Source organism: Triturus cristatus, chromosome 6 (genome assembly GCF_964204655.1).
Source record: "Triturus cristatus chromosome 6, aTriCri1.1, whole genome shotgun sequence".
In the NCBI taxonomy this organism is placed as follows: Eukaryota; Metazoa; Chordata; class Amphibia; order Caudata; family Salamandridae; genus Triturus; species Triturus cristatus.
Window position 1 is genome coordinate 1,826,754,396 of NC_140589.1, and position 12,334 is coordinate 1,826,766,729.

The 12,334-nt window shown below is 43.1% G+C and overlaps 1 protein-coding gene across 4 annotated transcripts in view; it reads left to right on the forward strand.

Moving 5' to 3' along the window:
- DTNB (dystrobrevin beta) overlaps nt 1–12,334 on the forward strand; it is a 716,394-nt gene that overhangs the window by 190,671 nt on the left and 513,389 nt on the right. For all 4 annotated transcript variants that reach the window (XM_085613210.1, XM_085613208.1, XM_085613207.1 and 1 more), the window contains exons 7-8: nt 779–933; nt 7,334–7,439. In XM_085613210.1, coding sequence (XP_085469336.1) covers nt 779–933; nt 7,334–7,439 — 261 coding nt within the window. The remainder of the gene's footprint in view (nt 1–778; nt 934–7,333; nt 7,440–12,334) is intronic.

Below are 12,334 nucleotides of genomic sequence, written 5' to 3' on the forward strand. Positions count from 1 at the left end.
ACACCATTAAAGTGTGTGTGGATCTGACCTCAACCACAGGCCGCCCATGAAACCTTTCAGATCCTTAGCTGAACTCAACACAAAAAAAGGGTCAAAAGGGAAGAATTTCCGACACAGTTCCCATACCCATCCTCTTAGATCCCAACTTTCCCTAATTAGCAAGCTGAATTTTCCTTCAGTCAAGCATTCTCAAGTAAATGAAAGCTCTTTATACAGAGAGTGGAACTGAAATATTCCCACACCTTTGTGTCACAACAGGTGGGGGCATTCTCTCTGTTGAGACTGTAGCCCAGAACACTCTGGAGATCAACCCCACCTGCTCAGTGTCCACCTAGCGGGCTAGTGCTCTGAAGTGGCCAATAGGTGCTACACAAGACACCAAATATATAAAGGGACTCTCAACTGAGAAGAACAGGAGTGCCTTGGACATCTTTTGATTTTTTTTTTTTAAATCATTGTTGTGACTTGCCAGTAATAATTTATTACAAGTGACTACTGGTGCATTTTTCTTTTTACACACACATTAGAAATAACTTGTAATAATACAATTGCTTGAGTTTCATAGAGAGATTAAAACCATTTGTGCATTATAAAGTATATGGGAAATTGGGAATGTATAAATGCATAAAATAAACTTGGCATCCAACTGAGCAGGAAAAGATTACGAACATTCTTTTGAATGAGTGTGTTTATTCATTTAATGGTTTTATGTAGCATTCATGCACTATGAAGTTTGAGGTCACTTTACATTATTATCTGCATTTTTATTCTTTACTAGATATATTCTCGCAAATGTCTGATTCCAATGGATTTATGGTGTTTACGAAGTTTGATCAATTCCTTCGAGAGGTTTTAAAACTCCCCACAGCTGTATTTGAGGGGCCTTCATTTGGTTATACAGAGCACTCCGTTCGAACATGCTTCCCACAACAGGTAACAATAGCTTAAAAATATATACAACACCTATTTTGTATGTTGAAAATGCAAATGCCTTTTTTGTCTACTGCAGTGATCAAACTTAACTTTGCTCCTTTCTCTAGCTAAAGGAATTAACAAGGTTATCAGAATAACTCCACAACTCTTGTCGGTCCGCATAGCTGCCTTAACCCGTTTGTTTATCCCAGTAATATCATATGATTTTTTTATATGTGGGAGGATCTAGCAGGACTGATGATAGCCACATGGATCTGGTCCATCTTCATGAGATCCATGGTCGAATTTACATTCAATTCCATCTGTGCTTTTTGAGAAAGTTAAGATAGGGCATTATAAACATCATGCTAGTCTTCAAGGCCTTCCACTCTAACATTATCACTTTATCTCTATTCCCCATCCAATTCTTACATCATCAGTGCGACCTACTTCTCTAGAGGTAACTGTAGCCTATCAACTAAAATCAAATGAAATTACTTCTTCAACCTCTGCTGCTAACCTGCGGGAAATCCTGCTTTCCCATCTATCCTGAGGCATACATGCCCTGTGGTTAGTGGACTCCCACACCTGGTTTTGAGTCTGGTAGATATCCCAAACAGTTTCCTTTTTAGGTCTCGGCTGGCGTTGGAGCGCGCATGCTCTCCTTGCCTCGAGACTTATAGTAAACAAGTTAAGGGGACACAATCACGACCCTCCTTTCCATTGGGTAGCGTCAGCGTTTATGGTAAACGCTGGCTTCCCATTGGAAAGGAGGGTTGTTAGTTGCCTCCCTTTGGCTTTTTCCTGGACGGGCTCATTCAGATTCACGGCTGTCGTGAAGCCTTTTCTTATTTTATTTAACAAGCAGATAAGAAAAGTCTACACAACAGCTGTGAAGGAGCTCAGAGGCGCACGGGGTCACGGGGAGGACAAGGCAATGGCGAGCACAATGGCAAGCGCTTGTTTTAAATATCGCACTCGCTGTTTGTTTCAGCTGTTAAAAGCTTCGCCCCTCACCCCCAAGAGTAAGTCTTGACTGCTGTGACGGCCTGTATGAAGTTACGCAAGTATTAATCTTTTGTCCTCAAGCCCTATGCAGTGTCTGCCTGCCTACTATCATCTTAATGACATTGCCTCGTCTTGAAAGTTGTTGCTATAATTTAACACACAAAACGGAGGCTGACACTAAACACCCGGAAGTAACTGTGGTGACGTGGCCTGGGAAACGTGTCACGCCCTTGAGGCAGCTATGTACGTCTTCAGGTGCTGGTGACAGGCTCGGGCAGGCTCTATTTTACAGGCTCCACGCCCTCCAACTTCCAGTACAAAAGGGTCACTTCTTAGCTTTGGCTCTCCGTAGCTTCCACTATGGTCTGTGTTTGCAAATGAAGAACAAGCATTAAAAAAATGCAATAGGTCTCGCCTTTTATTAAGTTAAAGCCATTTGCTTTGCTATACAGTACCATTATCAATGCTTGTTATCTGTTTTATACAGGTTCTTACGCCAAAGGCATTGCTCTTTCTAGCCTCAACCTCTAGTTATCCCTACCAGTAAGTCGCCACACCAGAAACTGCTTTAAACGCTGTTAATTGGTGTTTTGCCTGCTTGTGTTACACAGGCAAGAGTGTCAAACACAGCACCTGTCTACCTTGTATGCATATGCCCCACAATATTACACTGAGGCCCATGGTACAAAATCAACCCAGGTTAGTACGACTGGTTAGTTATATATGATGCGAACCCCAAATTTCTCCCGGGTGTGATGCACTGGGGATCATGGTTGCTTACACTCTTGATTGTTTGCTACACGAGTTTAACAGGTTGTGAAGCAGTTTCTGGTCCTGCCACCTTGGGAACACACAGACTGAGAATGTCAAAGCCTCTGACTGTGACTCACAGATGATCATGGGAAACGTAATCCACATGTTGCATGTTATGGAGGTAGACATCGCATTAATTACTACAGGAGGAGGAACTAGGGCCCAGCTATGTATGTGCCGCTTGTTGTGCCTCCTCCCCCATCCCAAACAGCCCCGACACACTCCTCTGCTGCCATAAGAGCTGTTTGCATAAACAATGTTTTACGGTGATTTTCTTTGATGGACTGAACCTCTGTACAGCAGAATGAATTGTGAGGGGGGAGGGGAGGTCTTGTACTGGAGATCAGTCCAGCGGAATGGAAGTCAAGTACGTTGTTGCAGTGTTGGCCATGAAACACGAGCGGCATTTGAAAAGGGCATCACCCCATTCACGCCTGGCACATGGTCTGATTCTCCCAAAGTCATATAAAGGCCCTCATAGGCTGATTTCATGTTAGACCATTCCTCAATTAAGCAGCAGCACTGAGCACACCTGGCAACGTCCACAAGATATGAGCATATACCCACAATTGTTAAGCCTTACTTTTTTAGTTTTATAGTTGCTAAACACACCTTGCCAAGTTTGTGCCCAGTTCTCGATGTGAAAAAAAAGCTTTGTTCTCTCAGCTGTGTCTAGTTAAAAAAGGGTTCTTAAGGGTTAGTATTAGATCCTGTGGTCCCAGCGTTCCCTGTGATGCAAGATTCTCTGTCGACTTTGCAATAACATTTGAATTTTGTGAAGAGGCTTTATGACAAACTGATTGTCCAAGTGAAAGGCTGCCTCAACTGATGCTGATGCAAGCATTGTCCTAGGTACAAGTCGTTTCCCTGTAGGTGTTTTGTCACTGCTTCCCGAATGTCACATTATCCAAGTCCTTGCTACAAAATGGAGATGTTCTTTAGAAGCTGAATGAAAATGAAGAAGAGGAAGATGTAGTGTGCTGGATGTCAGGATCCTTTCTGCTCTTCTCTGATATATATATATTCTATTAATCTCAATCACAAGGATATGAGATTTATAAGATTTTATCAAGTAAACCAACTAAATAGATTTGCTCAGTTCCTGACAAATAATTGGCAAAAAAGGATCAATTCATGTTCGGAATACACCAATGTGAACAGAATGAATTGAGCATGCTTAGGTGAGAACTACAGAAGAAACAGCTGTTTGGGATACGGACTTGCCCAGAAAAAAGGCACTTTGCAAGTTTTTAGCCAATCTATTTTTTTAACCATTCTTGAAGGCCCCTAAATCTGTTTTTTAACCGTGCCACATGGGAACTCAAGATGGTTCTAAAGGAGATTAAACAAGTTTTTTTTTCTTTTCAGTTTCACAACTAGAACAAACAAGTGACATAAAGGTATATCAAATGTCACATTAGATTACATACAGTAGACAATTGTTTTGCCCACCCTTGTTATATCAAACACTTTTAGCAACCTTAAGGCATGTTTCCAGTTGCATAGTTATACATGCGCAAAGAGGTATGACAGTTGGACACTCATAAACAAACCTGGCTACATTGAGGAGATGAACATGGGTTGAAAATGGCATTTCCTGGGGTCTCGTAAGTCTTACCGCACGCGTCCCATGTCAGCCATGGAGCCATCCATTCCTTTATACAGCCCCTCGCAGTAGATATGAATGCAAAGGGCCTCAGATATCTTTCAGTTTGTTAGCATGAAGTATGGTGGAGTAATAAAACTCCAGCTGTTCATTACAGTAAGTCATGTAATTTAGCCATTTTCTAACAGTAGGACTTTTGTCCTGTCCCCATACACAAGCCACCCACCCTTTCACCAGTAGGAGGCCCACGGACGCACATTGCTGCACACTGTGATGTACATTGATGGTGCACCCCAAGATTGCCAGCTTCTGGAAGGATGCAAAAAGAACAATTGATATACAGAATGCTACACAATGTCAAACATTCACCCCAGTACAGAGGTCTGGGCCTAAATCCATAGTTTGTTTTGCTCACCATGCCTTTCCAGTTCAGACCCAGATATATGCAAATCAGTCTTGACCCTGTTCCCCATGGGAACCGTCCAGCCGGAACTGCTAGGTCAGGTCCTCACTGGACTGGAAACAAGCATCCTGGGACCAGTTTTGGGGCATCACCCCTCATCAGCCAGGTTAGCTTGACTCCAGTGGCATGGAGAACCCAGGACCCACGTCTGGGCTTACCAGTCCCACTCGGGGTAACAAATGCAAAAAGAACATTTGATGGACAGAATGCTGCACAATGTCAAACATTCACCCCAGTACAGAGATCTGGGCCTGAATCCATCGTTGTTGTGCTCCCCATGCCTTTCCAGTTCAGACCAAGCCATTTAGCAATCAGTCTTGCCCTGTTCCTCAGTTGGTTGCTAAATCAGTCACTGCGTGTAGGAGTTTCAATACCTCTACTCAGAATCTGTTAACCATTGGGCAGTGCCAGGCAAGGTGGATAAAGTCTGCATCTGGGGCTGTACATCGTAAACAGTCAGAATCTGCCAGGAGGCCGCACTGATACTATGCAACTGGCAAGCGGTACACCCAATGCAGAAGAATTTCACTTAGTCAGGGACTCCAGAAATTGCCTGTTGGGGGTCAATATCGACTATTTTGTGTATCTCCCATTTGTTAAGTCTGCGGGCTAGCGATCCCTTCGCAGTAAGTAGAATTTACAAGTAATGCGTCAGGGGTTTATCTGGAGCATATAATGTGTGGTGTACTGAGCGTTTACATAGGCCACGGTCTATCGCTAAGTGGGTCATGAATGGTGCGTGGTGCACCCAATAGTGTGTGAAATGCACCTGAGCGTTGTTTTAATAGAGCTCACAATCCGGTGCAGAAAGTCCACCCTGCTCATCAGCTGATGTGAATATTTCCCAACGAACCCCAGGTTGCTCTCCTGCCCATGTCAGGGAGGTCATGTGGGATCTTAGCGTTTTAAAGAATTTCTTGGTTAGTACAACTGGAACATTGTAAAATAGATGCATAGCAGTTTGGACAATATAACCATTTTTATGAGGGCAATCCTGCCCATCAAGGAGCGAGGGAGGGGTTTCCATCTGTTTATCTGCTCTTCAATCTTAGTTATAACTAAGCCATACTGCTCCGATATTACAGTAATTTTGTCTCGGCTAACCCACACGCCTAGGTATTTCATTGACGTTGAGCAGCAACGGAGAGGTAATTCTAACTGACTGACTTTGGTGCTGAGTGTTTGAGGGAAAACTGTTGATTTGTTCCAGTTAATAGTGATTCCTGCTAGTATTTGAAATGGGGTAAATTCTCTTATAATAGCGTTTAGGCTATCAGCCAGGGAACGCAGTTGTAAGGTAATATCATCTAGATACAATGATACTACTACATTGTGGGAGATGAAAATTGGGCCTCATTGTGCGTGCAAATGCCTGGTTGAGCAGGCCAGGTCTCCAACACCAGGGCATATTGCAACAGAGAGCGGGTAACCCTATCAGTTGCCTCTCCCTAGGGTTATCAGGTCCGATAGAGGGTCTAGTTCTAGCAGTTGGCTGTGGGTACAGAAGTCAAACCAAGCTGATAAATGTGTTGGGCAGTCCTATTCTGGACAAAACCGAATTCCCACTCCCGGGAGTCAAATGTCTTGGTGGCGTCTAGGAAGACAACCACGACTTTCAACTCTGGATTTCAGTGATGCACAGGGGCTAACTAAGTCTTGAGTTATAGGATGACCACCATCCGGGAATGAATCCGGCTTCGTCTGGGAGAACCAAATCCAGTAATAGAAGTAGTAGGTGATTAGCAAGCACATTGGCGGGTATTTTGGCACCTACATTATTGAGGGAAAATGGCCGGTATTTGTGAGGAGGGTTTGCCAGGTTTCAAGAGCGTCACAAGGGTAGTCTCTCTGAGTGAGGGCTGGAGTATGCTGTCCTCCAGTGCCATATTATACATTCGCAGGAACTGTGGGCTGGTAGGTGACAGTAGGCTTTATTAAACTCCACAGGGAAGCCTTCGTTTCCGGGGGCCTTGCATGTGAATGTTGTGGTTATTTCGTCAAGAGAGTCTGAGAATTGCCATAAACAATATATGGTTGTTGCAACATGACAGACATAATATGGGCAGTTGACCTTGTGATCAGGTTTTTAATATTTATTTGGCTTGTTGTGTTTTTAATGTATTAATCTTTCATGCATAATATGAACATACATTAGAAGAACGGATGAGATTACTTTGCAATAGAGAAACGGGAAAGGTGGTTAAAGGAGCCAAGAATTAGCCCTTTTGTGTTGTTAAAACAATTCCTATGCCAAAATATGTTACATCATTATGTCGCTGAATCATATGTTAGTGAGAGACTTATCTTTCGTGTCACTTTTTGAACATTTATGTGTGTAATGAGTAAATGGGATTGTTGGGGTTAAATATTTAAATGTATTTTATGTTAATATGTGTATTGTGTTATTTCTGTTGTGAAAGGTATCCCCTTGTAAGCATTCAAATAAATATCAGGTATATTCTGGAACTTGTTTGTTCAGGGAAATTGTAGAAGTTGAATCTAACGGGTGCTTTTGTTCATTTGTTGTACAGAAAAAGATTATGCTGAATATGTTTTTAGACACGCTGATGGCTGATCCACCTCCCCAGTGCCTTGTCTGGCTACCTCTCATGCACAGACTTGCTCATGTGGAAAATGGTAAGTAAAGCTTTTCTTACGTGCCATTAGTTAGAAAGAAAAGTATACCTTTTTTCGGCAGAAACCAACTTTGCAGAACTTTATTGTACCCTTGACATTTTAAATGCGTATGTTTGGGTGTACTTTAATGGTCCCTGACACAGCGGAAAGTGCTCGTGTGTTTGCCAACCACAAAATTATGAAAACCTCAGAGAACAGTAAAAACAGGAACTGTATGCTGCAAAGTAAGCAGAACCTTATTTGGAAACAGTTGTTGAGTGGTACGCTTAGGTATTAAGGAAGTTTGCAAGTGCAGTGCAATCTTGTTCTCAGAAGTTGACAGTGATATAAGTGTAAGGGATTCCTGAATCCTGCAGCTGCACTGCCGTAGCTGCCCTTACTGAATCTGGAAGCCACCAGGTTAGACACTCAGATTTATGTGGGATTCTTGACTTGACTCTACTTGAGGCCCTGGCACAGGGCTGTAGAGACCTCTCCCCTGAAATATGAGTGTGCATGGTGACTAGGCACTTTCTGGGGATGCCACAGCCTGTGGGCCCAGGAGAATGGAAGGTATATTTGGTCCAGTGTTTCTGGAAGGATAGGCCAGGTATGTCTGTGGTGACTCTGTGTGACAGATCCTACAGGTGAGTGATTGCCTGTCTGCTTACAGGGGAGTGCTGTGGAGTAAGAGGTGAGGATGCTTGTGATTGGTCTGTAGAGTTTTCATGGGTGAGCTGTAGGAGCAGTGCCAGCATTGATGCTGGGGAAGGAAGATACCCTTCAGGAAGATTGAGAATTGAACCCCAGCGACCCAAAGACTAGATAGCGTATCAGGAAGCAACTGTTTGGACATTGCTAAGCAGAATTCTTCAGGCCAGTCTTGCTCTCATACAATTATTTGGCTCAAATTTACAGTGAATGTAAAAGATTTGGGTGGAAGCACACGCCACACAACTTCCAAGTGTCAGTAAGTAGCTGAGGTACTGAGAGTCACCATGTTTTAAGTCGCGGTCCAGAGATTGTGAGGAGGGGGAATAGTGAGAACATCTCTCTCCTTTATCCAGGTTGATGTTCAGGCCCCACACATGACCCTTCCCTTGGTGACGGGTACGGGTTTCCCAGCCTGGGACTCTTTCTTCTTGACATTTTGGTGGCCCATAGGAGATGCAGGAGGAAAGACACTCGCACCTGCTCACAAGCCCTGCTTCGCCTAACTTGTGCAGCCCCACCGAAGGCGGGAGACTATTCTAGGTAGCTGCAACTGCAAGGGAAAGCAGACATACTTGAGTGAAGGGCGCCAACATTAAATACATACCTCAGTGTGTTTCACAGTCAAAAGGGAATGCGTGTATGTTTTGGATAAGCTTTTCCCTGTTGCCACTGAGATTGTTTATGTGCCACACCTCTGTATATGGAAACCACTTCATAGGAGATTAGAAACCAGACCATGGCATCCAGCCAGCTGTGTGGGAGACTTTGTTGGTGTATGTGGTACATAGGTCGTGTTCCAGGTCTCTTTTTAGCAGATAAAAGTATAAAATTGGTCATAATATGTGCTGTGGCATGTAGGCCAGACATGCACAAACATGCAAATCTGTGCCGACCCTGGCCCACCCTTGGACTCAAGCTGCACCCCACTGACGAGCCCCAAGTAGGGCAAAACCAGTCTGGGGTGGCTTGTGTTCCCTTTTGGAGGGGGCCTTGCCTGGCAGTTTGGGATGGACTGTTCCCATGAGGAGCAGGGCCGTTACTGATTTGGATAAGGCGGGCCTTTGTCGAGAGTGGCATGGTGGTCAAAAAATGACAGAATTGAATGTGACTCCGAGCAATTGCCAGTGTCTGAGATAAATTTGAGCATTCCATCCATCACCTTTTTGTTTCAACTTAGAATATGATAAGAAAACACAGAAATTCACTGAAATAATCGAAGGTTAAAGTGACGTTATAGTTAGATGTGGTAATGAGATCTTAGCTTATGTTAAAAAAAGAGAAATTTACCGGAATAGATCAAGGGTTAAAGTGAAAATGAAAATGAAAAACCACTGAAATTGACCAGCCCTGGTTTAGTGAACTACCTAAAACCTGCGCCCCGGTCATGCACTGGTTATGACCTCACATATTACATTCCTCATGATTTACATCATTGAGATCTAAAATTACATAATAAATGACATCACTATAGGATTTGCACTCTTCGACCTACACACACCCACATTTGTCCACAGCATATACACCCTCAATACACGTCACGCATGAACCAAAACAATTCATATCTACTTAATAATATTGTTCATTTTGAGGTGACACAGATCATCTTCTCACTTTTTCTGTATTGGAAGAGGATAAACCAATTGTGTTATTTAATGCACAGATTACCATCATGGGACACTGGGCCACATACACCAACTGAATAAAAAGCTGCACACAGCTGCTAGTGTTTGTGTTTGAATCAGACTCTCTTCTACCCATCTCACTCACACTGCTGCGCCACTGTAAAACAACTGTTTGTACCTCTTTGGATTGGGAGGGTTCCTTTGTGTATGTGCTTACAGACCGGATGTAGATAGAATCCCTGGGTCACAGCAGTGCAGCAGTATTTGCACTGTGACTACAGCTGTCTTTTGTTGTTTCAGTAACAGACCTCTTTTATCACACACAAACCCAGTCTGTCCCAGTGGTGCATATGCTAATGCCCTGCTGTCACCGTTGTGCTCTTAGTCTGCTTAAGGAAGGAGCTGTGCCTGAGATTGGGTCACACCGATGCTGCTATATTTGCACTGGGACTCTCTACCTGTGTTTTGTGTGCCAGTGACACAAATATTTCAACACACATACAAAATCTGTGTGTCCTGGTGCATATGCAATGCCCTGCTGTGACACTTTCGCTCTTAGACTGCTTCGGGGAGTAGTTGTGGCTGAAGTTGGTGAGCATGGTAAGGTAGTTGAGGAACTGGTTGGGGGAACCAGGTTGTAGACTGGAGTGCTACGGACCTTTACACTCACAGATCACCTATATCCAGAGAGAGAGAGACACCTTTAGGGGACCTGTTTCGATATCTATGAAGAGACTTGCATCATTTCACCACAGGACTAAAGCATCCAAAGTGTCCATCTCCACAGGTCCACAGCACCGCCTGCCCATCCGCACCCCCACAATCATACTTGGTATCCTGACACACATACCCGTTTACCTAGCGATTCACTTACAACGCATATCACAAACAATGTTTAGATAAGCACTGTGGTTTTTTTTTTAGGAACAGATGTGTAGTCTACCATACTTGCTATGCTGTCAAACTCACTGCTATACAACAAAGCTCACTTAGCACTCACAAGTCCTGCTAACATTTCAAAGTCCTGTTTAAGAGCAGCATCAACAGATAACTAGATTTTAGAAACCCTGGTTTGGGGAAGGTATGTTAAGTAGATGCCATTAAAAAACATCAACATCCATCCACCAACAATGAGTTTATTACAATATGCAAAAGCCAGAAAAAATTGAATGTCATACTTTGGTGGTCTGTACTTAATGTAGAGACCAAATATAATGCAAAGAAACATTAGCAGGGGCACTGGTTATGAGCAGCTGTAAGCCAGGCAGTGTGTGCAACCTAAACATGCTTGTTAAGAGCACTTCAGAGCAGAAAGTGGAAGAATTAAGATAATTTATACTCAGTCCTGACATTGTCCTTTTCATTAAATATGCTTCACCAAAGCAACTTTTAGAAATATTTTGGGAAACACAAGGCCTATATAGTCAGCAAGGCATCCAAGCTTGACATGGTCTGCAGCCCACTGATGAGTTCCTTAGGGCCCTCATTTGGTAGATGTTTGAGCTCTGCTTTGAGGTTGATATGTTACCAGATGCCTCAAATGTTTCTAAAGTGCTTCGCGTATGCCATTACTGTTTGGTGCCAGCAAAGGCCTCTAGTATCATATTCATTTGTGATATCTCTACGTTTAGTAGCCTTGGAGGTTTTCATTTTTAGGCCCACCTACAACACAAACATGTTCTTATGATACCAAGACTGAGGACGGTCTCCATTTTGCTGTCAAAATAGATTTACATGAAGCGAACATCCATCATCCATTTGTTAGGCTTGAACAGAACGCCATGGGTGTGAGTGAATCCATATTACCAAATGTGTTTCTTGAATGACTCACTGCCTGCAGTGCACAATGTTACCCACATCAGTGGCATCTTCAGAGTCTGCTTTACCTACCATTGAGTTCACATAAGTGTTACACCTTCTAGGAGGAAGATGAAAACGTTTTAAAGATATGAGTCTCTATGACCTGGAACACTTCGACCATAGACCTTTACTTCCACAATGCTATACCTCCTATCTGAATCACCTATAAAAAGTACTTTCAGAGTGTTTTCATTGAAAATGCAACCACTGAAAAACTTACATTTGTTAAGTGATTCCCTTGCATGGATTTAGAAAACATTTTATTTTGGGTGTGTGGGTAGTTCCCATGCTGTTTAAGAGCACTTATGAGCAGAACTGTGAAAAATGAAGAGTATATAGGCCAGGGCTGGTTGAAGACAATCACCAACTGCTGTTCTTATTTGCTGGTGAGATCTGTAAAACAAATATGTTTCTGCTGTAGTGGAATAGTAAAATTCCCTGAGGTGGAGTTGATTCCAGAGATTCTCCTACTAGATCTTTAATTACTTGCCTGGATGAATAATGCTGGACCTGGCCCTTTTTGCCTTCTCCGTTCCCTTTTATGCTGAATTCGTTTTTGTTGGCTTTAGGATTCCGGGCACTTTACCACTGCTAACCAGTGTTAAAGTGCATAAATGCTCTGTACTATAAACATGTTAAAATTGGTTTAAGCACAATTGCCTAATTTGATTTACTTATAAGTCCCTAATAAAGTGCACTATGTGTGCCCAGGGCCTGTAA